General features: G+C 50.0%; 11 protein-coding genes across 11 annotated transcripts; 4 read left to right on the top strand and 7 right to left on the bottom strand.

Annotated features, from left to right (window-relative positions):
- Positions 1 to 102: 102 nt before the first annotated feature.
- BDR25DRAFT_284639 (CIA30-domain-containing protein) lies at positions 103 to 1,512 on the top strand. The gene is made up of 5 exons (XM_033688127.1): positions 103 to 208; positions 414 to 474; positions 529 to 932; positions 1,100 to 1,229; positions 1,281 to 1,512. Exons 1-5 carry the CDS (start codon positions 168 to 170, stop codon positions 1,413 to 1,415), a joined length of 771 nt encoding a protein of 256 aa, XP_033548981.1. The 5' UTR covers positions 103 to 167; the 3' UTR covers positions 1,416 to 1,512.
- Positions 1,513 to 1,922: 410 nt separating this feature from the next.
- Positions 1,923 to 3,407, bottom strand: BDR25DRAFT_284635 (uncharacterized protein). Its single transcript, XM_033688126.1, has 3 exons — positions 3,273 to 3,407; positions 2,862 to 3,219; positions 1,923 to 2,813 (listed from the first exon to the last, which is right to left on the bottom strand). Exons 1-3 carry the CDS (start codon positions 3,319 to 3,321, stop codon positions 2,081 to 2,083), a joined length of 1,140 nt encoding a protein of 379 aa, XP_033548980.1. The 5' UTR covers positions 3,322 to 3,407; the 3' UTR covers positions 1,923 to 2,080.
- A 2,507-nt stretch (positions 3,408 to 5,914) lies between these two features.
- Positions 5,915 to 7,813, top strand: BDR25DRAFT_342136 (uncharacterized protein; the record flags this gene model as incomplete). The annotated part of the gene is made up of 2 exons (XM_033693685.1): positions 5,915 to 6,001; positions 6,199 to 7,813. The coding sequence occupies 2 exons, from the start codon at positions 5,915 to 5,917 to the stop codon at positions 7,489 to 7,491; spliced, it is 1,380 nt and encodes a 459-aa protein (XP_033548979.1). The 3' UTR covers positions 7,492 to 7,813.
- Positions 7,814 to 8,619: 806 nt separating this feature from the next.
- BDR25DRAFT_302905 (seven-hairpin glycosidase) lies at positions 8,620 to 10,622 on the bottom strand. The gene has a single exon (XM_033689901.1). It carries the CDS (start codon positions 10,478 to 10,480, stop codon positions 8,681 to 8,683), a length of 1,800 nt encoding a protein of 599 aa, XP_033548978.1. The 5' UTR covers positions 10,481 to 10,622; the 3' UTR covers positions 8,620 to 8,680.
- Positions 10,623 to 11,108: 486 nt separating this feature from the next.
- BDR25DRAFT_259554 (glucan 1,3-beta-glucosidase-like protein) lies at positions 11,109 to 12,543 on the top strand. The gene is made up of 3 exons (XM_033686594.1): positions 11,109 to 11,536; positions 11,595 to 12,016; positions 12,073 to 12,543. The coding sequence occupies exons 1-3, from the start codon at positions 11,271 to 11,273 to the stop codon at positions 12,297 to 12,299; spliced, it is 915 nt and encodes a 304-aa protein (XP_033548977.1). The 5' UTR covers positions 11,109 to 11,270; the 3' UTR covers positions 12,300 to 12,543.
- Positions 12,544 to 13,018: 475 nt separating this feature from the next.
- BDR25DRAFT_284625 (uncharacterized protein) lies at positions 13,019 to 15,000 on the bottom strand. Its single transcript, XM_033688125.1, has 4 exons — positions 14,423 to 15,000; positions 14,157 to 14,374; positions 13,291 to 14,002; positions 13,019 to 13,215 (listed from the first exon to the last, which is right to left on the bottom strand). Exons 1-4 carry the CDS (start codon positions 14,929 to 14,931, stop codon positions 13,149 to 13,151), a joined length of 1,506 nt encoding a protein of 501 aa, XP_033548976.1. The 5' UTR covers positions 14,932 to 15,000; the 3' UTR covers positions 13,019 to 13,148.
- Positions 15,001 to 15,334: 334 nt separating this feature from the next.
- Positions 15,335 to 17,894, bottom strand: BDR25DRAFT_284620 (MFS general substrate transporter). Its single transcript, XM_033688124.1, has 4 exons — positions 17,446 to 17,894; positions 16,736 to 17,391; positions 16,192 to 16,678; positions 15,335 to 16,145 (listed from the first exon to the last, which is right to left on the bottom strand). Exons 1-4 carry the CDS (start codon positions 17,717 to 17,719, stop codon positions 15,571 to 15,573), a joined length of 1,992 nt encoding a protein of 663 aa, XP_033548975.1. The 5' UTR covers positions 17,720 to 17,894; the 3' UTR covers positions 15,335 to 15,570.
- A 1,019-nt stretch (positions 17,895 to 18,913) lies between these two features.
- BDR25DRAFT_333541 (delta-1-pyrroline-5-carboxylate dehydrogenase 1) lies at positions 18,914 to 21,105 on the bottom strand. Its single transcript, XM_033692846.1, has 5 exons — positions 20,875 to 21,105; positions 20,706 to 20,813; positions 20,357 to 20,652; positions 20,243 to 20,311; positions 18,914 to 20,193 (listed from the first exon to the last, which is right to left on the bottom strand). Exons 1-5 carry the CDS (start codon positions 21,025 to 21,027, stop codon positions 19,062 to 19,064), a joined length of 1,758 nt encoding a protein of 585 aa, XP_033548974.1. The 5' UTR covers positions 21,028 to 21,105; the 3' UTR covers positions 18,914 to 19,061.
- A 198-nt stretch (positions 21,106 to 21,303) lies between these two features.
- On the bottom strand, positions 21,304 to 23,199 carry BDR25DRAFT_259542 (uncharacterized protein). The gene is made up of 4 exons (XM_033686592.1): positions 23,166 to 23,199; positions 23,018 to 23,112; positions 22,712 to 22,966; positions 21,304 to 22,662 (listed from the first exon to the last, which is right to left on the bottom strand). The coding sequence occupies exons 1-4, from the start codon at positions 23,176 to 23,178 to the stop codon at positions 21,427 to 21,429; spliced, it is 1,599 nt and encodes a 532-aa protein (XP_033548973.1). The 5' UTR covers positions 23,179 to 23,199; the 3' UTR covers positions 21,304 to 21,426.
- A 151-nt stretch (positions 23,200 to 23,350) lies between these two features.
- On the top strand, positions 23,351 to 24,551 carry BDR25DRAFT_284611 (HAD-like protein; the record flags this gene model as incomplete). Its single annotated transcript, XM_033688123.1, has 5 exons — positions 23,351 to 23,590; positions 23,730 to 23,791; positions 23,839 to 23,891; positions 23,944 to 24,000; positions 24,061 to 24,551. Exons 1-5 carry the CDS (start codon positions 23,525 to 23,527, stop codon positions 24,549 to 24,551), a joined length of 729 nt encoding a protein of 242 aa, XP_033548972.1. The 5' UTR covers positions 23,351 to 23,524.
- An 831-nt stretch (positions 24,552 to 25,382) lies between these two features.
- BDR25DRAFT_393060 (uncharacterized protein) lies at positions 25,383 to 26,622 on the bottom strand (the record flags this gene model as incomplete). Its single annotated transcript, XM_033698237.1, has 2 exons — positions 25,383 to 25,451; positions 25,504 to 26,622. Coding segments are annotated over 2 exons (1,188 nt in total), but the record flags the coding sequence as incomplete, so codon positions are not given.
- Between the last annotated feature and the right edge of the window lie 101 nt (positions 26,623 to 26,723).

The raw sequence follows: 26,723 nt of genomic DNA, 5'->3' as shown, positions 1-26,723 counted from the left end.
TCATTGGAGGTTTAAGGTAACTTGGCGCACAGACCAAGTTGGCAGTGACTAGTGAGATCATCGATCTAGAACACAGGACTTTTCATATTTCCTTTGTTCAACGTCCTCCTAACATACTTCCACTTTCGAAAGCAACGTATTATCCTTACAGCATCAATTGAGGTAGCATGGGCAAGATGCATGAGCTCACGCTATTTGGCGGCGATAAGTATATATCCCTTCTTTAGTTTTAGCAGACACCAAAGTGCACAATATCATCAGCGCTGTAAATCAAGACCTAAATATATTGACCCTATGGTCTGTTCCCTAAGTTTAACGGCAGGTGTGAATGCTACACTCGCATCTGAGAATGTCCTGTGTTATTTTCGTTATGTGTCCAGGCACTTAAAGTCCCACTCAATAACGCTTTGTAGGGATTGGAAACAGTCAGATTGGACTGCAAGCGATGATCGAGTACGAGGGGGCACATCTCAGGTGAGTCAAAGCTCTCGGAGTACAATTGTTTGAATTCACTACTCATTTAATCAGTCCTATCTCGAATGCATAGAGTCAAAGGCCAGTTTCCATGGCATTCTCGACATCCAGACTCTCGGAGGTGCCGGTTTCGCCAGCCAACGAACCACTGGCGATGACCGATCCTGGGATCTCTCCGATTACGACGGCATCAAGATTGAGCTTGGGGGATCAGATGGGAAGAAGTACACCTTCATCATGAAAGATGAGCTTCTGCCGAAGAACCCCGCGGACGGAAGGGAACAAGCCACTACCTCTTACGAATTTGACTTCATAGTTTCATCCAATGCGGCATCGGCTAAGAGTTCTTTCATTTTCATTCCATGGGAGGACTTCAAGCCAACGTATCGAGGAAAGGAGAAGGATGCGCCCAAGCTCAACAAAAAGGATATACGGCGAATCAGTATCATGATGAGGAGGTATGTTGAACTCCCATAGACTTCTGGAACCATTTTAGGTTTTGAATGAGGGAGTAGTTAGGCTAAGGAATTTGCTTCGTGGTAGACTGAAAACTTCTCATTTGTCATCGGCGTTACTTCTGTACTCTCTTCTACCTCCGGGGAATGCTTTAATGACACATGTGTAGTTTCTTTGGTGACCAGGAAGGGAACTTCTCGCTCACCTTGAAGTCGATCAAGGCAGTGTCGCTGCCGGCTGATCTAGAGGAAGGCTTTGTGGCTAAGAAGCAAGACTCACTGCCGGTTCAAAATTGGGAGGTAATGCTTCACGGCCCCATCTATTGGATCCGGACTAACAGAGGGAAATAGGACGGCCACGGAAGATTTTCGTGCCTACCGACTCCGAGGTGCATCCTAGTATGTTGTATCGTCGCATTCGGAGCGTGTCGGTTCTTGTATCCTTGGATCTTAACCAGGTATCAGATGTGGCCTTTTAATAGGTAGAGGGGGAAGGGTCAAGCAAAAGATGCTGTATGACAGGCGTGAGGTGTTCAATAAGCACCTGCTCTATGTCATTTTCCATTACATTTCTAGAATCGAGGAATCAGACAAAGTTGCAACCTTTGGTATCCAGTACAAATACCTCAGGTGTCCCCTCAAATTAAAGATGATGCTTAAATATAAGACACTGATCGGTGGATTGCTAGCTTTTTCTCATGCTCCTCGTTGGATTGGAGGTCGTTTATTAACATATCTGCTCTTCAGTGTAAGCATCGGTCTTTGCCCTTCAAGGCTATGAGCATCACCAATTCCAAACAAGCAATAGCAGAAGATACGGGGGCTGTCTGATGTTAGCATAACATATAAAGAGTCCGTCTTGCATGTCTAGAAGAAGACCTACTATAAGGACCACAGAGGACCTTGAGAAAATGTAGGGAGCTTCAATCAGTGCAAAGTCTATGGTCACATCAGGTACTGTAAGATAAACAGTTAACTAGCAACGCCATTAATCGCGAGATTCCGAAAACTCTTGCGGACTTTTTGAGGAGTATTATAAAAATGAAGGGCGGATATCCGACGCCTTGTGCTTTCCCATTCTAGCCCGCCAATGTTCAAGGATATTGCAAACAAAGCCCTACGAAAACAAAAGAGAACTAAGCACAACACATTCACTCCCAGGCCATATGGTTGACCATGGTCCGTACTTGAGTAATCATCCTCAAACATGTTGCATCGTCACCTTTACTAGAGCACATATTCTGGGCACCAAATATCCGAGCTCTTTCTTCGTGGTTTGGGCGATTAGTATGCCATCCCCTCTGTCTCTCCTCCATCTGATCAATAAGCGAGCTAAGAGGGATAGGATTACTGCCACCTCCAAGGACCTCTGTCTTCAATGCTTTCTTGGTAAGCTGTTTCCATTCTTTAGCTTCTAGTTCGATGTCGAAGCCCATTGGGCAGTCTAGTGTACCGGTATGAAGATGCTGGTGGGCAGGGTTATTATCGCCTACACGGAACTGTTTCTTCTCGCCGCTTTGTTCTAGTCTCTTGCATTCCTGATCAATTTCGTGAAGAACCTTGTGGAATCGTTCTGCGAGGGCACTTAAGAGCGAGGAGATCGTCAAGACATTCTGGATGGCTGAAAATGGCTCCTTGGGACACTTCTCACAGTGAACGATTACAGAGACGGCGCGCATAGCGTGCCGAAGCTTTGGAATCACAGCTGGGAACGAGAACGAGGTCATAGCTTGGAGGTCAGACAAAGTAAGGTACATGATCGAAAGACATGTACATGGTCCTTCCGGCTGTTGATCTGGTACCAGGGGGATCGAATTATTTGGTTTCGACCCAATTGGCTGGGCATCCCATAGGGAAGGATCTATGATCGGATCGATGTCAAAACTGCACGAACGTCAAACATATCAAGGACATATCTGGCTAGAAGCTTACTTGAGATCGGGAGTATGTCCTCGTGTGTAAGGATGTGCAAGAGCGAAATCATCATGTGGAATTGGCCCGAGTGAATCTACAAGACCATTAATCGCTTGGAAATCCGAGAATCCGGAAAACTCTGCCAATTCCGGTGAAGGAATCAATCCAAAGTCAGTGAGGGTAGGTCTTGGGAAGCTGCTAGAGCTGGAATCGCTAGCAGCAGTGGAGGTTTGCGTAGTTGGTTGGTCTATTTCGTCACGTCTCCTCTTCCTAGGTCGTCCCATCTGCTTCTGGGGTGAATAGATGCACCGTATGCCTTCTCGTTCGCAGCGACTGCACTGCGGGGTCTCGCCCGAGCATTTCAGCTTTCTTGTTCCTGAATAACGACTGAGTCACATGAATACCTCCGATAAGGGTTGCCTAACTCACGGCACTCATCACAGGCAGCATGGAGTTTCTCGATCGGGATTTCTGCCATAGGAGGTTTTGCTAAGACGCGTTTGTAGTCCTTAGATCTCAGGAAACAAATGTATATAGGAGAATGGAGGATTAGATGAGCGTTGGGTGCTGTCGGTAATCTGAGTTGGATGGATGTTTCGTAGGGCTGATTATATGTAAGCACCGAAGAGACACCGGGATCAACATTAGCCGATGACTCCAGTGCACGTGCCTCGCTGTTCACGATTTTAACTTGACTACTTCACTAAACACAGCGGCATTTCACGATATTGAATGCTAATATGTGCAAAAATGCCCCTAGAGTATATCAGAGACACATCGGTTTTCAACTGATCCGTCTCTTTACCCCAAAGAAAGCTAAAAGAAAGCCCAAACAAGTGTAGTGAGTCTCACAGGGTGACCAACCGTGCGTAGTAAGACAGTCTCCTGTCCAGACTGTCCTTTTTCATCAATAAATTTTGCAAGTGTCTCTTTTTATCTGATTCGGGATCTAAAGACTATGGGTCTACATAGATCCCCTATAGAGGAAGGATCTTTCACTTGTCTGAGCAAAATATATGGAGGTTTCCAAAATATGCTTGCACTAGTTCTATACTGACTACATTCCTAGCGCAGAGATTTTATCCTGCATTATAACAGATAACTATTAGTATCTTGTTAACATTCTCCATAATTCAGGCAAGAGATTTAACAGATAGTCCACCCCAGTTATGTTCCACGTAATGTGGCAACATGCTGTAGAAGCTTGACATAATACCCCTATGTCTTGCATTTGCGATATCGGACCCCAGGGCTTCTGACTTTGGGTTATTACTTACAACGCATCTCTGCGTATATAAAATGACTTTCCACACCAGCAGGTTGGAAAGCGAAGCATCAAAAACCGCATGTTATCATTATAATCTTTGTGAGTAAAGCGTACCTGCCTGAGTTCTCACTACGACCTCAGAACCCCGCTATCGGACTATAGATCCCAAGAACTCTACCTCTCAAACGGCCTCGAGACGAGTCCATACCTAGTTCCCCTCAAGCGTGCGCGATAATTGCCTTGGCCCGAGCAGCACCATCCACTCATTCCTCTGTCTGTCGCTCCGGGATCGGTCACATCCGCTCATGCATCCACAGGAAATAAGCACTCTGAATGCCATGACTGTTAAACTAAAACTGCCATTTTAGGAAAGCCGTGAGGCATCACAAAATGAATACTAGCGTCGCCTAAGCACTCGGTGTGAATACGTGAACAAATGGGTCGTAAGTCGGTCGTGACGGAGTTCAGCGCATGGACCCAGGCATGCGGAACATGCGGAGTAAGTCCGATATCCGATGCTTGCGGAACTGGAGGAGATCAGCTGGGAGAACAGGATTTTCTTGAGATTGGTATAAACAGGCCAATCGATGGTGGTTCAGATATCAATGGTATATCCATGGTGATGTTTCGAGGGATCTGCGGGGATTTCAAAGCGGGGTCGACAAGAAGATGAGTTTCAAAAAAGGAATATTAGGTGCCTCAACACCAGCCAATCGCATGAACCGGGGCCTTCTCGGTTCATGATCAAGGCATCAAGGTATCAAGGCTCGCAATGTGCTTCCTACAACTGAGAGAATAGATTTGCTGGAGGATTTCGAAACAAACAGACCAGTTATTCAGGAAAGGGACCGAGGAGGTCGAAGAATATCTGCTGGAAGCCGGCTCAAACCTTCGGTGCATCGAAGAGTTCGATGCATCAAGCCGGCCGTAAGCACGTAGTGAAGGAGGCCATACCGGTTGCATAGCATCACATGCGAGATCCCAGACGAATCTGGGTATCCAATGCTCGGGGTGTGGGGGATGCAATCCGCGGCCGTGGCTCGTGAGATGATAGCCTTGCGGTGATAGCACATGTGAAGGCACACAATAACAGTCACCTCGGGCAGAATGGAAGTGAAAGTGATAGTGAAAGGGAGCCCCTGGAGAGCCCCTGGAGAGCGACTACATAATTCCTTTTTCTCATCCACGAAAGGTGGCAGAGTAGGTGCCAAGATTCATGATTTCGCTAGCATTCCCCCACCGGAAGCAATGTCTCCGCAACAGGAATTGCGGCTGAGATGCTTCAGAATGAGGGAGCGGAGCGGAGGCGGCCGAATAATTTATGTTTCTCTCTCCGGGTGAGTCATTCCCAGCACCAATCGACGTCGTGGGGAAGGTTGAAATGCATGCGGGATTCCGTTTCAAAGTCCCTTCACCGCTTCTCCCCACGATCAGAGGTAACGGTTTGGGACACTGCCACACTCACTTTCGATGCCTGATTTTGATAGCTGTAGGCACGGAGTTGAAAAGGGCGCTGTTGCGTTGCACAGCCCTTGAGGCATTCCGGGCCGGTGTTAAGCCCTCGTAATCAATTGCAGGGCGCGCAGGCGGGCGAGCTGAGCGAAACGAATCTAGCAGCGATTGCGACAGAATTGCGCCTCCCTGCCGACAGTTTTCAGTGATCCTCCGAACGTCGTCTGCAGAGACAGGGTCGCGAAAATGCGCTGAACAATCAACTTTGGAACAGGATCGCAGTCTCTTCGCTCTGCAACTGGTGTGGCGGTTTTCACGACTGCATCTCGCTGGAATTCGGTGCTGTCGCACGATGGGTGCGGGCGCAGCGGTGGAGCACATCAAGGAGTTCATTGGTCGGTTGGCTGAGGTTGCGGTCGCGCTTTCCCTCAAGTGGAACGTCAGCACGGCTTTGCGGGTTGCGACTTACTGCGTGACTCATAGTTGAGGAAAGCGCCAAGGACGGCGCCTGCGCACACTCAAATAGCCCATGTTCCCTCGTCAGGCAGCTTTTTTTCTTTCCTTCCTTCCATCACCTCTCTTACCACACCACACCAAAGCACACATAGGACATCCACTAATATGGCTGCCTTCTAGTCTTCTTCGCGCCTCATCTGTCGACTTCACGCCGACACTATAGCTTCCCACGCTACCTCCACCCATCTCTCCACTCAACCCTCAGAGTCTTCCATTACGGAACCTCTGAACTACAGCCCAGCCTCGCGCAGCTTTAGTTCGTTCGCAACAATCATTCCCACGTTCGACTTTACGTCGTTCACCACGGCTTCTCAACAGTCAACATGGCTCCCTTCACCAGCTCCCCAAGCCTCGCGGCAACCACTGCAACCGTCCCAATCCGACTTCGTCCCACCCCAGACGGACTTCGTGCTCTACGACCAACCCGCCTCGGCCCCGCAACGTCCTCAGCGTCAACCGAGCGCTCCTCAATCTGGGCATACGTTTAACACCGGCCAGCACTTCTACGCAAATAGTGCACCATCATCTACAACAGGATTTCAACAACAGCCTCAGTTACAACGCCCACCGGTCCCTTTGTTCCCTAGTTCTAGCGCAAGCAACATTCCACAACACAATACGCACGTCAATATGGCAGGTAATGCTCCTTCCTGTCGCTCTCGCCCACAGCCAAGTCTCACACGCTTCGTAGATCTGAACAGCAACAACTCGTTTGACTCCAACATGGGCGCTGGCCTTGGGCCCGCCTTTGGTAACGAGATGTCTTGGAGCGATCTCAACACATCCGCGTTCACAACTATCAACGACCCCTCGATTACTTCTGGGTCTACGCGGACGATATCTCCTAAGGACTTGTTCCAAGACCCTCTAGGATCTGCACCCCCATCGACAGCGTTCACCGACTTGACTTCTCCTGATATCGGCGAATCTCCATTCCTTACGGACAGCTATGATACATCCCCTATCTTCCAAGGTGATGGTTTGATGTCAAGCGACAACTGGTTCTCTTTGTTCCCAGAAGACGCCAATGACATGAAACCTACTGCTCCTCTCGCTCCTGCACTAGAGCGAACTGTGAGCAGCAACTCGATGGCAAGATCTAGCTCGTCTAGCACGAACTCTCCTGTTGTCTTGGATAGTTCTCATCGGAGGAAATCGTCCATCAATGGTTCTCCCGCCACAAACGCATCTATTTCCAAGCCTCGTCGTCGAAAAGGCCCTCTCCCACCAATTGCCGTTGATCCCAATGACAAGGTGGCTCTGAAACGAGCTCGTAATACTCTTGCTGCTCGTGACTCTCGGCAGAGAAAGTTCGACCATGTAACGACTCTGGAAAAGCGGAACGCGGAACTCGAGGCGGAAGTCGAGAAGTGGAAAAGCATTGCTCTCGCTCAGGGTTACAATGCCTCATGAATGTCTCAGTCTCTTTCGAATCGGTTGGAGGTTCTGAGGAGCTGGTGAAGCATCGTCTTCACCTTTGCCTTTTGGCAGAAGTATTTCTTTTTGTGTTTTTCAGGTTGTATCTCATTTCTCCTTCGGTTTCGGTCGTTGGTGATGGGATCTCCTGCTGCTTTGATTTACCGTTTGTCTTTTCCGGCCGGAGCGCAGTCTCCCTTCGGTTGATCGACTCCTCCTGGTAACGGCTATTAGCAATCTAGATCCATGGCTCCCGAGTCAGGATTTGTGGATGCTTATCACTGTCCTTTAGCTGAGTATTGTTTTCGTGAAGAGGGAATGGGGTTTCTTCTATCTGAAGTCTCCATCACAGGGTCGATTTTAGCTTATATACCGTTTGTTTCTGAAAATTTGATGACTGCAGCCTTGCATCGTGACTCTTCGCATGGTCCGTGAACCTAATTCTTTCCTGATGCGTGACTTGGTGCTGTATGACTGGCTGTCTTCTAATTGAGTCAACAGCCGGTTAGTCATGGGTGAATGTTTAAGATGCTTGTTCCTATTTGTCCTTGCCCCGACACCTCATCTTGAGCATCGAATTGTACTACTTCCACTCAAAAATCCATATTTGTACGTCCTGACCCGGAACCCTCTGGATTTACTCAACGTTGCAGACTCTACACTCGACACTCTTTCCTCAAGAATTAAGCTATGTATGTAGCGTACAAAGAAGCCTGCGAGGATGGACTCAACAAGACTAGTTTGGGTGGGTGCCCAGTGTTTACGGTGTTCATGTTCCGGAATGGTTCGGGCCCTCCAACGCGAACCTTGAAGGCTGTTCGTATCACTCGTCTCACCGTGTTTATATAGCAACCGCTTTTTCTACAGTGGCGTCGTTGAGTATAGAGATTTGCATCTTATTGACATTCTCCTTATTCTAGCAAGAGGTTTGAGGGATAGACCCTACCCTAGTCATATTCCACGTTTGGTGATAAAATAATAAAGATAAGGGTTGCATTCTAAATCAAGATAACTGCAAATACATAACCCTATGGCACGCCGTGGCAGGGGAATTTGAGAACAGAAGTTTAGATCTTGCGATGTTCTCTCTGGTTCCAGCAAGAGGCCAACCTAATTAAACCTGTTCTGCCATTGTACTACAATAGGTGCGAATATGCCGTACGATCCCTTCACCCCCAAAGTCCACCTATGCTTTAGGTAACCTGAATGGATGCGCCTCAGTATTTAACACAAACTCATCCAAGCTAATTAGTTCAGGATCTGCAAACACTAGATAAAAATACTTTAACGTCTCAGCCATCCAGAAACTCTCCATGTAATCCTGCTGCTGGCTCCCAACGACGGTCACATCGCTGACAGCTGCATTCGCAAAGGGTGTATCTGTTGCGTTGGCCACGGCTTGAAACATGTCCCACGCAGCTTCTCTAAATTCGTCTCGTCCAGTAATCCGCCAAAGGACAAAGACGCTTTCGATGGCTTCCGGCCTTAGGATATATCGAGGGTCTTTCGCCGTCGTGAAGCCTTTAGGTAGATGCTCTACCCATTCCTTGCGTTTTGCACGCTCAGATACCCATTGCTCTTCGTCCCATTTACAGTTCTTTATGTCGGGACAAAGCATCATGTTGTAGCGCTCCGGCATAATCCCGGTTGGAAACGATTTGTAGGCATATATGCAGCCACGAGCAAGCTTCGCGCCAGTCTGAAGATAGGCTTCATTTTCGAACAGACGGCCCCCGAGCGCAAAAAGCCCACCGATGAAGCAGGAGAGATGCTCGCTCTCGGGATCTAGGCGTGGGGTTGGCGTACCCTCATAATCGATTACGTCGCAGTTGCCGGAGATGAGGATATCTTCATTGCCAGGAACCATGGGGCGGAAGAAGAGGTTGTTCATAGAAGTGTCCATGAAAGTCCGGGACATGATTGCGTACTTCGCAGAGGAGGGAGACGCGGATCCGAGGAGTGCATGAGCTTTCGGGAGATATTCGTACATTGAGTCCGCATTTCCACCAATGGTGAACTGATAGCCAGAAACGACGTCCTTCCTTCGCATCGAGACGTGCATGGGCCACATTCCCGGAAGCTTGGTCTTGTTTTGGTTTTCAGAGAACGTGTCCATGACATGAGAGACGGCAGCATAATACTTCGAATCTCCCGTGATTTGCGAAAGACGGCTGAATTCCAGGGTGATGGTGCCAGGTGACGCAGAAACGACCGTGTCTTCCACGTACAGTCCACCGCCGGCCTTAGCATCTTCAAACGCGATGAAGTCGACCGGCATGCGGTTCTCTGTATTGAAGCCAGCATACAGCAGATCTCCAACCTCGACTGCCTTGGCCTTCAACGCCTCGTGACCGCTCAAATCGTAAGCCGCTATAAGGCCACCCAGATATCGAATACATGTCTCGAACATGTTGACCGACCCGGAGGTGCTCTTTCCGAAGTCGATTGTCGCCACAGCTGCGACTGCCTCATAGAAATCCCTGCGCATGCCCATCATCCACAATGTGTCCAGCGAATCCACCAGAGTTGCAGCCCAGCCCGAGAACTGGTCCACATACTGTCCAGAGAGCGGCTTCAGGGCATCCTTCATCCAAGCATGCTTCTTGTAGCTTGCCCAACTCTTCTCGAAGACTCTCTTGACCTCCTCACGCCTTCTTTCCTGCACAGCTGTCACACTATACGACTCGCGTCCGAAGTCGTGCTGTATTCGCGGCCGATTCGATACGGGAGGAGGTAGCTTTGGCGTGAGTTCGGGTGGATACGTGAACTTAACTGTGTTCCACAGGAAGGAGCTTTTTGTAGCGACGATGTGGGGGATTGCATTTGCATTGTTCATATACTGCGCGAGTATCTGTGTCCCTGCACGCGACACTGTGTCGGCTTGAGGAAGCAACGAGGGCGCATTCTCGCTGGGCAAGAAGTGGTAGAGGAGGACAATGAGAACAGCACAAAAGGCGATGGTCCGCGTCCGAAGAATACGAGCCATTGCTGGTTAGGTCTTGCAATGACAGTCAAGGAGTTGATGCCTTGTCATTTCTGAAGGCAGAAAAGCAGACCTATTCGAGCTAAGAATGGGTTAGGTGCAAAGGCGCATATTCAATCTGTGCCGCTGCGCAATGAGATGAGACGCAGAGAGTTTTGCGGGGCAGGGAGCGACTCGCGGGAATGGTTTATTAAGTGTGTTCCCAACGCCGAAGCCACAAACCACAGGATCTGATGGGCGGAACGTGGAACATAATTAGGGCAGCCTGTATGTCCCAACACCCTTGCTTGGATGAGGTGGGTATAACGTCAACAGGGGGTCAATTTCTGAACCAAATCGCCGATATCATGTTCGCAGCCTCTCTGGCGCCATGTTTCCAGGGACATTCAACACGTGAATTTCGGCGGACATTAGCACGTGATGTTAGATAGTTCCGGACAGCTAAAAATAAGGCGGCGCCCCTGACGGAACTTCACGGCGGTGGTTGGCTGGTCCTGGCGTGTTCCTGCATGGGTGGCGTTTCGAAACAGGATAGGGTGAAAGACTCCGGGCTCTCCTGCTCATCTCTCGCAAGCCTCACCTGCTCTCTTCACTTCGACCTTCACATCTTTCCGTACCTTGTGTACAGTCACTCTTTCCTCCACCTCTTCGTCTGTCTTTTGTAATTCTTTCGTCATTCCTTTGACCTCTTTTCCCCTTCCATCACACGTCCTCTGACGCGCTCGATCCTTCGCCACCCGCCCTTCCTGACTTTATCCAACACTTTATTCACTGCGAGTATACCTTTGCCAACATGCGTTTTTCGGCGATTGCAGCATCGGCCCTCGCAGCGGCACCCGCCATAGTGTCCGCCGCTGGCACAATGGGCTTCGCTCTGGGCACCAAGCAGGCTAGTGGAGAGTGCAAGTCGCAGCAGGACTACGAGGACGACTTCAAGGCAATTTCCGAGAATGCTGGAGCTAAGGTCGTACGCGGATATGCTGCGTCCGATTGCAACTTCACCACCAACATTCTCCCGGCTGCGAAGAACAAGGGCTTCAAGGTTATGCTCGGCATCTGGTATGGCAGCAGGCCTGCCGCACTTGAGGGAGGACACCCGCTGACGAGAGCTCCACAGGCCCGACGTTGATGAGTCGTTCAACAACGACCTCAATGCGATCACCAAGGTCGCAAAGGACTACACCGAACAGATCTACGCCGTCACAGTCGGCTCTGAGACACTCTACCGCGGCAACTTCACTGGCGACGAGCTGAAGTCTAAGATCGAGACGGTGAAGAAGGCACTCCCTAGCGGCATCAAGGTCGGCACGGCAGACAGCTGGAACAAGTTTGCGGACGGAACCGCGGATCCCATCATCGGCACCGTTGATATTATCCTGGTCAACGCCTTCGCTTTCTGGCAGGGCGCCGATACCGATAACGCGACACACGTCTACCTCGACGATATGTTCCAGGCTGTTACCCACATCGAGGCCAAAGCTGGCGGCCACGACAAATGCCCTGAGATCTGGAATGGCGAGACTGGCTGGCCTACTGCTGGTACGCATATCCCCTTCCTCTCCTCGCGCAATACTTGCGGCTAACGCGTGTAATAGTTGGCACCGACTACGGCGCAGCACAAGGTGGTGTTAAGAACGCGGAGACCTTCTACAAGAACGGCTTCTGCTCCCTTCTCGACTGGGGCTTCAACGCTTTCTACTTCGAGGCTTTCGACGAGCCATGGAAGCCTGCCTCTATCGGCGACAACGGAAAGAAGGCCGATGAGACCACCTGGGGTGCTATGAAGTCCGACCGCACTACCAAATTCAGCTTGAAGTGCTAAGTGAATGTAAATATCTGAGGAGCGTGGGCGCGTATCGTTTGGAGCTTTAGACTGAGCACATAAATTCTCTCATCGGCTGGGCGAATATCTCACAAAATCGGGAACTCTGGATCTTACTGCTCGAGCGTCATGGTGGTTTGGGATAACGGATCCAACCCTAAGCTGGATAGGGACGCTCAATACCCACCTAAATAATTTTGAATGTTTAGCTGAAAGTAAATTATATGAAGTTTTGTTTTCCTTTACTTGGCAAAGACCTTTGGATCCGGTCCGTTTGCGAATGCTTTATTGGGATGGCCGCCATTCGCCTGCATGTGTCTAACTTCAATTGCTTAACTAACTTTCAGATCTAAGTCTGATGCCATGACTGCTCCTCCTTTAACGCTACTTCTTTTGAAAGTAGGGTGAGGAGGTGGGTAAGCAGGCTAGTAAGTGAATAGGGAAGTGAGTGAGTGAAGAGTGACTTGGTGAAAGTACGAGTGAGATGCATGACCTTTGGAGGGCAATCCATCTCAACATGTCAGCCTGAATCTGCATCTGAGCCTGACTTACCTGTACTCTATATTGATGCTTCCAGCGGAGCACAGCGAGGATCTGATATGCAACAGAAATTATTCCCCTCTCAACATCCCCCTTCACTCGCAAGAGGTTTGACAGGTCAAATTCATTTAAGTCGTGGTCCATGGTGTAATGAGATACTATCGTACATCGAAATAAATATCTTTAATGGGTGACACCCACTTGTCTTTCTGTGCGAAGGTCATTTCACGCATGGGGGTAGCATGCGTTTGCGGCTAGGGCAAGGTAGCCTAGAATGGGTTGGATTCCACTTTTTCTAGCCAAATCTATTCAACGAATGAAAAAAGCCGCGACAGAAATAATGACGAAAACGTTGATGAGAAGGGCGCCTTCAAGCCTATGAGAAGAGGGAAATTAGCCTGTAGAATTCTATAAAACGTGCGAGTGGGACGTTGAAGAGGTAAACACTTGCCAGTTAGATTTCCCTTCTTGCACCATATATGTTACAATGAGGATAGATGCGAACAATGCAGCGATTGAGAAGCCATCAAATTGCAAGTTCATATCAGCAATGCCCATGCACCATGCTAAGAGAACAATGAGCGGGACGATCATGAGCGCAGTTTGCATGCACCGCTCAAGCGTGAGCGCAATGCTAATATCCATTTTGTCTTTGATGGCCACGGCGATGGATGTCGGATCGATACTTAGGAGCGGGAGGATGACCAAGCCAAGAAAGGTTTGTGAGATGTGGCGGTGTTGGAGAAGGCCTTGGATGCTGTCGGTTGCGAATTGCGTGTTGAAGGCTATAAGAACGACAGAGATGGTGAGGGTGAAAATGGCACCTAGCAAGCTGAGACTGGGCACTTCGACTTCGTCGGGTTCTTCCTCTTCCTCAGCACGTGTACGGACCAGCCGTGCTCCATGGATCCCGCCTCCACTCGAGGCAGCAGTGGCGCCCCCCATTTGCGCGAGGCCCCTGATAACTTGCCCTTCTTCCACTTTCGTGGGCTTTTTTTTCGGGACTTTCTGTGATGGCTCGTTAAATACTTCATTGTGTGTCCGTAGTTGAAACACTAGCCAGAGTGCGTACGAGAACAGAAGGACGAACGATGTGCCTCGAGATTGAGCCGCAATGTCATCAGTAGTGATGTTGTCGTTCATGAGCTTCGAAGCCGTGGGGACTAAGTAGGGGTATAAAGTCAGTACAATTCTCTAAAGTGGAATTTTATGGTACAACTACTGCCTTATCTGTGTAGCGTCTTTTGAACCGCCACTCGAGTGGCACCTTACAGACTTTGCAATAGATCATGGTGTTTGTACCCTTGAGTTACGTACTTAATAAACTTAACACCGCCAATAAGAGGAGCATGCCGACTGTTAAGGCTAGTGTGACGTTAAAGTACTGCTGTATACGATTCAGGCCACCAAGGAAGAAACTCAGACCGGTGGTCAGGAGTAAATTCGACAGTATGCTGCCGAGGAGAGACGACTTGAGGACGTCAATCTGGCGGGTTTTGAGGAGTAGGATGGAGGTGATGAGTTGAATGGCATTGCTGAAGAACAATCAGTGACGCTCCTCGTGTGAATTTGTAGTTTCCTACCCAAATGTCATGTTCAGAAGTGCTCCCATTTTCTCTCCAACTCGCATCGATAATTCCTCTGTCGCAAAACCAAGCGCGAATGCGGACGGAATAATAGCGACAAAGTTAATGCAGAATACTATGACTGCATTTTGATGGGTGTAATTGACAGCAAAGCCAGCCGGTATAAGTGGTAAAAGGATGTTAATCCAATTTATGAAAATAATTCGAAGTTGCAACAAAATAGTGGGGTTTCCGACATAGTTCGACTTGTGTTCAAATTCCGAATTTGTCTCTTGAGAGGCTTTCGAAAACTTAGGCTTCCACCTTCTTCTTGCCTTCGATACCCCGCTTGCTCCCGTTTCTGCTAATCCCGACGATTCTTTCTCTTCAGACTTGTCAGCTGAGTTCAATTCAGCAATGATCTCTAATGGCTCATGCGATTCCCATGTCGGAGGTGGTATATTAGCATGCTTGTGGGTTCGCTCTTCGCTCTCTATTCTTTCAAGAGCTGTACTCGAAGACTCCATACGTGTCTCCTCTAAGCGACTCCCATGAAGGGAGCTCTCGACATCTGGAGATTCGCGAGACCGTTTCCGTGCGAAAGGGTTGTAGTTGGGTTGACCCTCTTCAACAGTCCATGCCGTGCGGCGGGCCTCCCTTCTAATTGAATCTTTGTAACGCTAGCATTCATCGTCGTATGAGAATTGGGTGTGACACCTACGCATATTTGAGCGCAGCGAATCTCAAAAAATGGGCCTGGGGCCCATTTATGTGTGGTTTAACGTCAGCCCCCACCAGCTGAGGCCCCCTGTCATAGAATGGCGCTCGTTTGTCCTCCAATCAGCTGCACACAGGACTAACTAACGGTAAACTATCACTTAAAGTAGAAAATAATTATGTTAAAGCTCTATCTCTTAAACCCTTGTGGGAATGACATAGAAAGCCAACACCATATAAAATTTCTGTTTGATTTGCCCCTCATGCCATGCTCCATGTCAGGTGGTAAAATGAAATATTACAATTGAAGAGAATTATTCTAGCACGCTGAATCTAATACTGGTATCTCATGCCATATATGCCTCTCTATTTCGATCCCTACTGTGACCATGCTTAAGCTCCCAAAAAACCACATCTCTAGCATTAGGCTTCTCCCATAAAATGTGAAACTACTTTGCTGCACTACTATTAGCCCGACTTCTACCAGCAGCAGGATCCCTAACTAAACTGCTTGCTCGACTCCTTCTTTCGTTCCCATTCATGCTTCCGGCTCGGCTTCTGCCCTCCCTGAAACTTTCCCTTGTATGTACCCGATCTATCTCGTAAGGGTTGTCGTAGTATTCCATGGTCGCTCCCGTTCCTCCTGTTCCGCTCGTTCTTCTACTGATCCCGGTCATGCCGCTCATAGCGCTTCTTCCACTCCTGGCAGTTCTGACTTTCTCTAGGTCATTGCGTGTCTCCTTTTCAGTCTTCATTTCCGCAAAGCGAGGTTCCGTCTCCTCTTCGTAAGAACCCGCCACTTCTTGCTCTGTGTTCTTTTCAGATTGGATGGATGCTTCATGTTCCTCGGATACCGCGTCATCCTTCGGGGCGATTTGTCCATGAAGACGCTTCATGAACTCGTCAGCTTGGGCTGCGTACTTGCACTTCTGGCGGATCTTGGCGCCGTATTTGTAGAAGAGGAACGGGAAGGGGAGGCAGGCTAGAGCGAGGAATGCTGGTATAGTAGATGCCCAATGGATGCCTAGTCCTGTCAATTTTTGCACTACAGGGAGGAGAAGATCCCTTACCGAGATTATGATACATCTGAATAGTGAAAAGAGGGAACGCTGCACCAAAGAGAGATCGGATGATGCCATTAGCAGCTAAGACCGATGCAGCAAAGATCGTATAAGCGTCGATGAGATAGTTCATGATGCTCAGGAAGATGAGCACCATACCAAAACCGAACGGCATGGCAGCCGCTACACTTGCCGCCCAAGGAAGTGAGGGATAATTTGTCCAGGCGAACCAGAACAATCCCATAGGGAGAACAATACCTCCAACGATCGCAGGTGGTAATCGATCTTCGGGTGTCGCAAACCCGGCCGGGGAGTTCTTGACGCATTTCAGATAACGGTTGTTGTCGTAGAGGATCGTATAGACCAGAGCAGCAACCATACCAATAGCAACGCCCACAAAAGGGAGGCCAGAGATGCCTTCGTTCCAGCCACGGCCTTCTCGGTAAACGATTGGGAAGGCCCCGAAGAGCATGTATAGAGTTCCATAGATGATAGCCTTCAGAGCAGTTAGCTACAAGTCCGCCCAATAGCCATAGAAGAGGGCTACACTGACCATGTAAATGCTAAGAAGAAAGACAATGGGTTCACGGAAAAGCAGAATCCAAGGTCTCTTCAGACCTGTCGAGAAGGCCTCCCCGATCGTCACAGTACCTTGCTCAATATCCCCCCTCGATCTATAGACTTTACCTGTCATGTTCGACAAAGTCTTAGCGCGTTTTCGAAGGAGGACCGGGGGGTAAGTCTCAGGGACTAGAAGGATGGCTACGAGGAACACTACTCCGGAGAAAATGGCCATCAAACCTTCGACCCACCTCCATCCTTCAGTCATGCCCAAGAAGCCTCCTACGATTGGACCTAATACAGGCCCCATGAATGGAGCGATACTGAACGCACTCATTGCGAGGCCACGCTCCTTTGCGGTAAACAGATCTGCAACAACACCGCCGGCGTTCGTGAGAGGGCTAGATCCGAATGCACCGCTGAAGAACCGGAGAATAATAAGCGTCCATATATTTTGGGATCCAGCAGCGCCGGCATTGAAAGCGACGAAAGCTACGAAGGTTCCGAAAAACACGATTTGGCGGCCGTACAGTTCCGAAAAGGGAGCCCACAGTAATGGCCCGAGGGCAAAACCGACAACGAAAAGGGAGATACCGAGAGTGACAACTTCCTGGCTCGTACGGAATTGCTGTAGGATTTGCCCGATACCTATACCACGTTAGTCCCATCATCCAAACTCTGTACTGTAGGACACGTACATACCTCCAGCGTACGCTGACGAACAGAACGACACGGTAAGAGTCGCAAATGCCATAGTTATACACATGACCCATTTATTTGTGCGCGCCCATTGCATCGGATTTCGAGGATCATTCTCAATCCATTCGACAACATATGGATCATCTTCGGTCCCTGAGCCTTCGTAGTCCCATTTTGAAATCTCCTGAGTTACAACGCCTTGCTCTAAGATCAATTTCCAGTGGGGTATTCCTTGTGGCTCTTGCCCAGACTCAAGATCGGCATCACTCTTTTCCATGCCGGTGCCGTGAATGAAGGTATCGAAGAAGTAAAGTGAACAAGGATGATAGGATTTGACTTCAAAGGCTTGAAAGGAGGCTGGAGGGAAACAGGACTAAGATAAAGAAGTCCACGTGGAAAGTATAGCCCACGCGGCATTCTCAATATCAAATGCTTGCCCCTCTCAATGACACAACCATTAACTCCATGGTTCCTCCTGAAAGCCTTGACGAATGCCCTCGGCCGAACATACACATCCAAGCCACCAAGACGTCAAAGTCCAAAGACGCCAAAAGGTAACTTGAGCCAATCGTAAAATTCTCGATTCCGCACCGTTCATTTGGTGCTCAGCAGCATGCCAGACCACGGCGAGGGTCACCAGGATCGTTGACATCAGGGACGGCCTGCGGCCTGTGTATTGGGCTGAGCTTTCCTAATGCGGTAATGCCGAGGTACGTTGACTTGAAAATCTCAAAACGGAGGGTCGGAGATTCAAGATGCTTTCGCAAAACTTCGCCAGCTTCTCGATAGGCCCCCTCCGATATCTCATTGGCAAGGAGTCAGAGGACCCTCACCACACAATGCACTCACCACACAATGCAGAAACCAGAAATCGCATGCGTGATCTGTCACCAATGTCCCCAAGTCTCCCAAACCCATCACCCTCCATTGCTATTGGTGTTGAGTACGGACTTACGAATGCTGGGAGAATAGACAAGGGACTGAGGCGGAGGGTGGGATGGCAGGTGTTTGCAGGTGTTTGCAGGTGTTCAAACCCTAGGCCTCGGTAGTTGAAGCCTCAGACTTCTGGAGCGTGGGTTGAGGAAGTATGGGGTGGTATCGGAAGCAGCTTGTAGTTCCGGTCCCGATGACTTGCGACCGTGGGATGATGATAAGGTTAATAAGGAATAGCTGCCAGCCGCGGCGGGCGGCGTTCCCGAAATTCTGGGACTGGATCTCGTAAGGAGCTAAGACAAAGATCATAAGTTCGGCCGAGGGAGCCTTTATGAATCTGGGACGATTTTCCGCAACAACATCTAGGGAGAGGAAACATATCAGACCCTGACGAACTCTGATACTGCCCCTCTCGCCTAATGTGAAACAAGATAGGATAATCTAAGACAGGATTTTGTAATCTTCCCTGGTTCCAGCAAGGGGTATAACAACTAGAATTTGCCCAGGTCATGTTCTGTGTTTTGGAAGGACGTGCTGTGTAATAAGCACTAACAGTTCGTATTTAAGAATCATATCTGCATATAATTGGCTTAAGGCCGTAAGCAATCTTTACCGGAAAAAAGACTTTTACGTGCCGACTTCATATCCCCCTTGACAAGCGGGGTTCTTTCTGCATCACTAGGGTCTCATACTTCGTTACTTGGATATGCAACCTTCTTCGTAGCCACGAATTCTTCCTTGATAGCCCTCACGTTCACAAACCTCGCCAAGAGATTTGCACTACCCGCCTTGTCGTTCGTCCCGCTGGCCCTTGATCCCCCGAATGGCTGCTGGCCCACCACAGCACCAGTACACTTGCAGTTGAGATAGAAGTTTCCTGCCGAGTTTCGCAGCGCCTCTTCCGCAAACCTTAGCACTTCCCTTTCCTTGGCAAAGACGGCTCCAGTCAAAGCGTATTCGGATGTCTTGTCGATCTGCTTGCAGATCTTCTGGAATGCTTCTGCTGGGGCGCTGTCATCGTAGACATATACGACCAATATAGGGCCGAAGAGCTCGCGGGAGAGTAGAGAGTGGTCAGGATTTGTGGTTTGGTAAATTGTGGGGTGAACATAGTAGCCCTTGCTACTATCATACTTTCCACCAACCAACAGCTCTAGCTCTTTGTCATTCTTCGCATCTTCAATGGCACCGGAGAGTTTCTTGAAACTTGCTTCATGGATCACTGGACCGATGAAGTTCGAAAAGTCTGAAGGATCGCCAACCTTAAGCGCCTGGGTTTCCAACACGAGATGATCCTTGAACTGAGGCCAAACCGACTTCGGAACATATGCTCTAGAGCAGGCACTGCACTTCTGCCCTTGGTACTCGAAGGCTCCGCGAACAGTTTGTACTACTGCATTGGTGATATCCGCACTGCTGTGGATCAGGTGGAAGTTCTTGCCTCCAGTTTCGCCCACAATGCGAGGGTAGCCTTGGTACTTCCCATCTGCAACTCCTGTTGCTATTTTCCCGTACAGTGACCGGAAGACTGCAGTGCTCCCCGTGTAATGGAGAGCTGCAAACTCCCGGTGGGACAACACTGCTTTGGTAACTTCTTCTGCGTCACCGGGAATAAATTGGATCACGTTCGGAGGAAGCCCGGCCTCAATGAGTATCTGGTAGATCAGCCAGTTTGAAGCAACGGCAAATGGAGATGGCTTCCAAATGACGACGTTGCCCATTAAAGCTGGTGCTGCTGGAAGATTGCCGCCAATCGCCGTGAAGTTGAAGGGTGTGATGGCGTACACGAATCCCTCGAGTGGTCGGTACTCAACGCGACTGGTGCACGGTCAGGAACATCACTGCTAACCATAGACTAGGGACATACTTCCAAACCCCTGGAGAGTTGTGTACCGGCTGATGTCCGTAAGTATCCTCGGCATACTTCACATTGAACCTGGTCTGCATTAGCCTTGTCCTTCGAAGTAGTCAAGGATCCTACCTCAAGAAGTCACACAATTCTGCGGCGGCATCGATCTCCGCTTGCCACGCATTCTTGCCTTGTCCGACCATAGTTGCAGCCATGATCTCGTATCGGTATTTGGAGGATATGAGGTCGGCCGCTTTTAGGAACACTGCGGCGCGATCGGCGAACGGGAGGGATTCCCATGCTGGTTTCGCAGCTAATGCCGAGCCGATGGCCTTATTTACTTCTGCTGTGCTTGCATTTGAATACTTTGCGACGATGTCGGCGTGAGAGGAAGGATCGTGTTGCGTGAGAATATATGAACTTTTGATCTGAAAGGTATCAGCTAGGGGCCTTCAGGTCCGATAGAGAGCAAAGAGCCTACATATTGTCCTCCGACCGCTAGGGGAACCTCGAGTGGCGCCTGCTTCTTCAGTGCTGCAACAGCATCTTGTAGCTTCTGACGATCCTCAGAGCCTTTCGTATAGTGTTTCTAGTATTATCATAAGCAGGACAACTAGCTTTAAAGGCATATGATGCTACCTGAAACTTACATTTGGCTCGTTGTTGACCGTGGGCACTTTGAAATTTGCAATTGATGCCATGCTTCTTCTTGGAGCTGTTCGCACGCTAGAGTAAGCTGCATACGGGTTATTGATGGACTTTGAAATTTGAAACAAAGATAGAAAGCCTTTTGAAGAACCCATAGAGAAGGCAATTATCTGCGTATATGGCACTGGAAACCTGGGTGAGCGTACTCTGCAATTTGTAGCTTTGAATGTAGACGATGGTGACGGAGCTGTGATCCGGAGCTGTGATCTAGAGCCGATGGAAGCCGGGGTGGGGTTTTTGAGGGGTGAAAACGACTAACCGAGAATGGGGTAAACGCCTTCCACATGCGTCTTTTCCCTTCACTACGAGTTCTGCTTCTTCGAGCGCGCTTGAAGATTTTGCAGTCTCAGTTGGTATTTATCGTTGGGTCTACCAAGTGCAATTGGACGCGCATTGCTGTTCACGTCGTCTACCATTTTGGGACAATTAAGTCCGAAAACGCCTTGAAATGCCATACCTAGGCATTGGATTCGTTCGAAATACCAAAAGCCCTCCTAAATTTCCATAGTATCAACTGCGGCGGTTACATCATCACCCCAGAGTCCCTCCAGCTTGAATTCAGCAGCCCATTCCATTACAATCTCTTTCTGATCCACGACAAGACCTGTTGAAGTGGTAGAAGGCCGTGCTGCCCCTGCTTTAACAACAGGTATAGTTGGAGGATCGGCCCAACCTTGGATCCTACCATCCCTCCAATCTGTGATCACAGCTTGTGCGGCACCGTGAAGATTTGGCACCCCTCCTTTCCCCAGTCGACCCCTCTTCCTTGCAACCTGAACCAGAAAGTCGGTTGTCGCATCTCCGTTAACAGTATGCAGAGGTGGGAGGTCGTAAACATCTGTTAGCTTCGCAAAGAGCTCAGCCGAAGAGGACAGCCTCTTTAGAAGGAGGTTGACCGCGGGAACGGGATCGTGGATTTCTTTCGGAGGGATAGCATTGAGGAGGACGAGTCTTGCTTGTTCCTCAACCTTGCTCGCTTTCGAGCCTTCACTAGAATTTGGGAAAACGATTCCAGGAGAGTCTAACAACTTGAGTTTGTTGTCCAGCTTGACTTCACGTAGGCTGGTGGTCACCCCAGCTTCCGCTCCTACTGGACATGCTGCGGTCCTACCCCCTAACCTTGAAGTGAGAGCGTTAATGACCGATGACTTTCCAACGTTCGGATAACCAATAATGCCGACTTTGATGGCCCGTTTGAGCTGCCTAGATTCCGCAAATGTCTTAAGAGCCTTGAACAGTGTTTCAGATGTTCCTTTGATGGTGAGCTCTTTATGGTCGAAGGTTCTTGCGTTCGACGCTGGTTTTGAGGCCCGGAGTGGTAATGTAGGGAAGGATCGGCGCAAGTAGACAAGCCAAGACTTAAGTGTCGTTGGCGGAATAAGATCAATCTTGTTGAGAACAAATATGAGGCGTTTAGCGCCCCCGTCTGCGGCCATGACCATATGTTCCACCTCTTTAGATCTGGTGCCCTCTGGGTCTCTCGCGTCGAGCACGTACAGAACAACATCCGCAGAGTCAACAACTTGCTTGTATACTTTGTCAAAAGCCTTTCTGGATGAATCTTTATGTATCATTGCGGTGGAAGGGCTTCCGTTGTCTTCATCAAAGCCGTCCCATTCGTCGTTATCATCTTCGTCCATTTCGTCTCCGTCATGTGCCTTCTTTTCGTCAAACTGGGCAGCGCGCGCTTTTGCAGAAGCAAGCAGCGCGGCCATAGGATTTGAATCATCCTAGGTATTTTTTAGTATGTGGAGTCATAACGGCGAGCGCAAAGCTTACCACTTCCATGGAATCTCCGTTTGTAGAATCTACATCGGCGAATTCATCTGACTCGGAGTTGTCCAAGTGGTCCTCCATGGCATCTGCCGGATCATTTAGACAAGACTTCTGCGTCTTAGCCTCTTGCCGAAGACGGGCCTTCTCCTCCTCCTTTAGCCTTCGCGTCTCCTCAATCTCCTGCAAGATCTTGTCTTTGTATGGAAACAGATTCGGGATTCCAGGATCCTTTTTTACTTTCGATCTCCATTCAGGGTTCTTTCATATCATCAGCCTCGAGAGCATCATAGCAGAGTATTCTAACCCCACCTTCTTGGCCAGTTTTCGTGCTTTCCGTTGCTTCGCTGCGGAAGCTTTCACAATCTTCTGCCGCAGTCGCACAGGGACGCGCTTAGATTTAGGCTCTGGACTTTTCATCAGTACAGCCATGGGCGCCTTCAGAGATAAAGACGCTTACTTCCGACCTTCATGGAGGCTGCGTAGGATTCGAGGTTGTTGTGTGTGGGGACTGCAATCACTCGAAATTCGCAAAATCGACCCCGGCACGCCAAGATTTCAGGCGGTCTGAAGCGGCAGTATCTGGCCCGTTCCTTCCTCAGGTCGGAATACTTTCCGCGCACGCTAGAGTCATTGGCTGGAAGGCTTCCCTGATCTAGCATTTAGGTTGTCGATTTCTAGCTCTTTTCTTTTCACTCACTGTCGTGTTCGCCTCAGCATTGCCTAGACGTCGAAGGCTGGGTCTCGATATTAGTTCGTCTACTTAAGCCTCGATTTCAGAGTTACACTCCCAAGATCGTCTATCATCAAAATATCACAATGACAGTCCCAGTCCCTGCACCATCGTTTTCTGCCCCAGCCCAAGTCCTACCATGCCACGGCCTGGTAAGTTACCTGTCCTTATTCCACACCCAGCGGCACTTCCTCGAAGACAAGTGGCTTCTAGTTCCTATCTGTGGGTTGGCGGGATAGTATCTAGGGTACAACGGTAAACTTATTAACCATGTGACTGACCTTTCCTTAGCTGTTTGACATGGATGGAACGATAATCGATTCTACCGAAGCAGTGATAAAAAACTGGCAACGGTATGACCCTCTCAAGCTGCCTCGGCCCTGGTCGCTTAACCCTTCAGGATAGGGAATGAGATCGGAGTAGATCCTGATGTTATCCTGGCTACGTCTCATGGTTCGGCTCCACCTCTATTTTCCAACATGGTAGCTAAAGCATGTTGCTCCAGGCCGGAGATCAATCGATGTGTTGCAGATCTATGAGCCAAAACTGGCGAACTGGGAGTGTGCGTACACTCTTACTAGGCGAAATTCAAGCTCAGAAAATGGCTAATTCCGCGCGATAGACATCAGTCACATTGAAGGTCTGATCCCGAAAGAGTTCGGTTCAGACGCTGTCGAGATTGCAGGTTCCCGAGCGTTACTAGACCAGCTCAATCATTATTCGGTGCCATGGTGCATTGTGACTTCTGGAACTCGACCTTTAGTCACTGGCTGGCTCGATATCATGAAACTAGCACATCCAAAGAACCTTGTAGTGGCAGAGGACGTGAAGATTGGAAAGCCAGACCCTGCATGCTATGAACTCGGACAGACGAAGCTCGATCTCTCTCACCGAAACCCTACTATCCTTGTGCTGGAGGATGCTCCTGCGGGGGTGCGGTCAGGAAAAGCGGCGGGATTCAAAGTCGTTGCACTTGCGACAACGCATACGCTGGAGCAGTTGCAGGCAGCCGGCGCGGATTGGATTGTCCGTGATATGCGGAGCGTGACCCTCAAGGGATGGGATAAAACAACTGGGGAAGCACAGGTCGAAATCGTGGATGCCCTCGTCTAGCAACTGATGAATCTCAATCCATTAACTTAAAATTTGCACGGTTGTGAAGCTAAAAAAGTGAGAATATTCCAAAACTCACTAATCTGATGGCGGTTTAGCTAGTTGTCGCTTTTTATAGGCACACCTTTAAGTCTCACCGTCTACACTTGAAGTCGCCCTGTGGGAGTTGTGCCCTACCCATCCTCCAGTCAGAAGTCTGTACGCGACACCTTTTTAAGCGGGGAATTGCTGTCGGTGTCCGAATCCTTCGGCAATTCATCCATGCTATTTCCTGCGACCCTACGTGAGCTTCACAAACAACTTGCGAATCCACTGTTTCTCCAGGGTGCTTTTGCATGCACAGCCTAACCATCATCAAATCAGCCACAAGAAGGATGCAGGCTGATTTTTCATTCGATGTCATCTTGCCATGTCGTCCGACAACAGCCAGGGCATTGTGGGGTTTTTGGAGACTCTTCTCACATTAACCGTACGGTTGTGTTGCATCGCATGGTCTTTTCCTTTTGAACAAGTCTGAGCCACTCTGATCAATATTCCATTTTCTAGAACGGTTACAGGTTACAGTGCATGGCTGAACGTCATTTAGAAGACTAGGTTGGGGCTGGGAGTCTCCTTGCTTTAGAAGAGTACCGTCACTCTCGTGCAACGCAGTTGGGCACGTTGGCAGGTCAGTTGGAAGAGAGAAATCACGACCAGCGTGTTATCTCTTGCCTAGGTAAGGTGCTCGCGCGAGGGTTTTCACAGGTCCCAACCTCGAAGCGTCGAAGCGCATGACAAGAGGCTGTGCTCCCTTGCCGTGCAACCAGTTCCCCGGCCCCGGTCCCTTCAGCTGGTGGTGGTGGAACTAGTCTTGGCCACCGCAAGTGGTGTTGTCGCAGCCAGCACATACATGGATGATGTCTAGCGAGCTAAGTTAGGGTCACCGTTACTCCCGAAATGGCGAACAGCGAACCCGCATTCGTCGGACAAGTCCAAGTTCACGTAGAAATTGTTCAGTTGCACAGAGACCAAATAGGATTGGGCGCTGCAAGGTACAATTCAACACTGGAATCAGACACCCTGCGCCGCTTTCCGAGAGCCAGACGGGAGGCACTATGTGCCCCTTGATTGTGCAGATCAGCGGCCACTGTGGAGAGAACGATGTCAGGCCCATGACGGCAGGCGAAGGCGAAGGTCTTGCCCAACGAGCGCGGGGAGGACAGAGGGCGCCAAACAGAGCGAGCAACAGTAGCCCGCCAACGAGCAATGGAAGAGGCGTATGGGTGAAGATACTGGGGCGGCGCTTGAGGTGAAGTCGGAAAAAAGGGATAGGAGAGTTGAGGAGTGGGGTGGGGGGAAGGGTGGAGGGGGGGGGGGCTGTAGGAGTAGCGCCCGCAGCCTCTTCGTTCGCCCATCGCGTACGCATCTCACCCACTGCGGCAATGCCGTGAAGCATGCAGGACCCAGACTCCGAACTGCGCTCTTCAAGAGTCGTGGTGGAGGGAGGTCTGGAGACGAAATATTCTCCGATGGCAGAGGCCCATGCCCCCTTCCTCATCGCCGCTGTCCATGTGCGCATCACCCGGAATTGCGCTGGCATGACGCTGGTGGGCACGCTGCGTATCGAGATGAGAGGCTCGCGTAACAAAAGGAACAGCACTGGTCTCCCCTTTCCACAGCCATTCGAGCAGATCAGCCGTCGGCGGCGCGCTCGACCAATGGGGCGGCACGGTGTCTGCGTCTTCCCCTGTGCCGCGAACGCCCCGCTGCGCTCGAGGCCGGAATGTCGACGACAGTGCATCCGCCGCCAGGAGCAGCCTCGGCCAGCTTGGGGCCCCAGGCTCGCGAGTCGTGGGCCGTGGGTTGCGAGTGCAGGAGTGGTGCGAGCAGCGCGAGGGTCCGCTGAAGCGCTCGCGGCCTGGGCGAGCAGAGTGGCAGTCACTCGCAGAGCATCGGGGTCCGGCTTCGAATCAGCGGCTCCCACACTTGGCTGCGGAGTGAATGATGCCCCAGCGACTTGGAGTGCTGCGCTCAGCACCTCAGCACACGGCCACGGCCTCGCGAGTGGTCGACAACAAGCGTAGGCGATCATGCGCGTGGGGTTATTTTGGGACTTTGGGATGGGGGATGCCAACGGAGTTTTGCGCGCGGTCTTGGATGGCGTGGGCCAATCATGGGGGGCGATGGGCCAGA

Source organism: Lindgomyces ingoldianus, assembly GCF_010093535.1.
Source record: "Lindgomyces ingoldianus strain ATCC 200398 unplaced genomic scaffold BDR25scaffold_12, whole genome shotgun sequence".
Lineage (NCBI taxonomy): Eukaryota > Fungi > Ascomycota > Dothideomycetes > Pleosporales > Lindgomycetaceae > Lindgomyces > Lindgomyces ingoldianus.
Note: the sequence above shows the minus strand (reverse complement) of the source record. Positions and strands in the feature narration are given on the sequence as shown.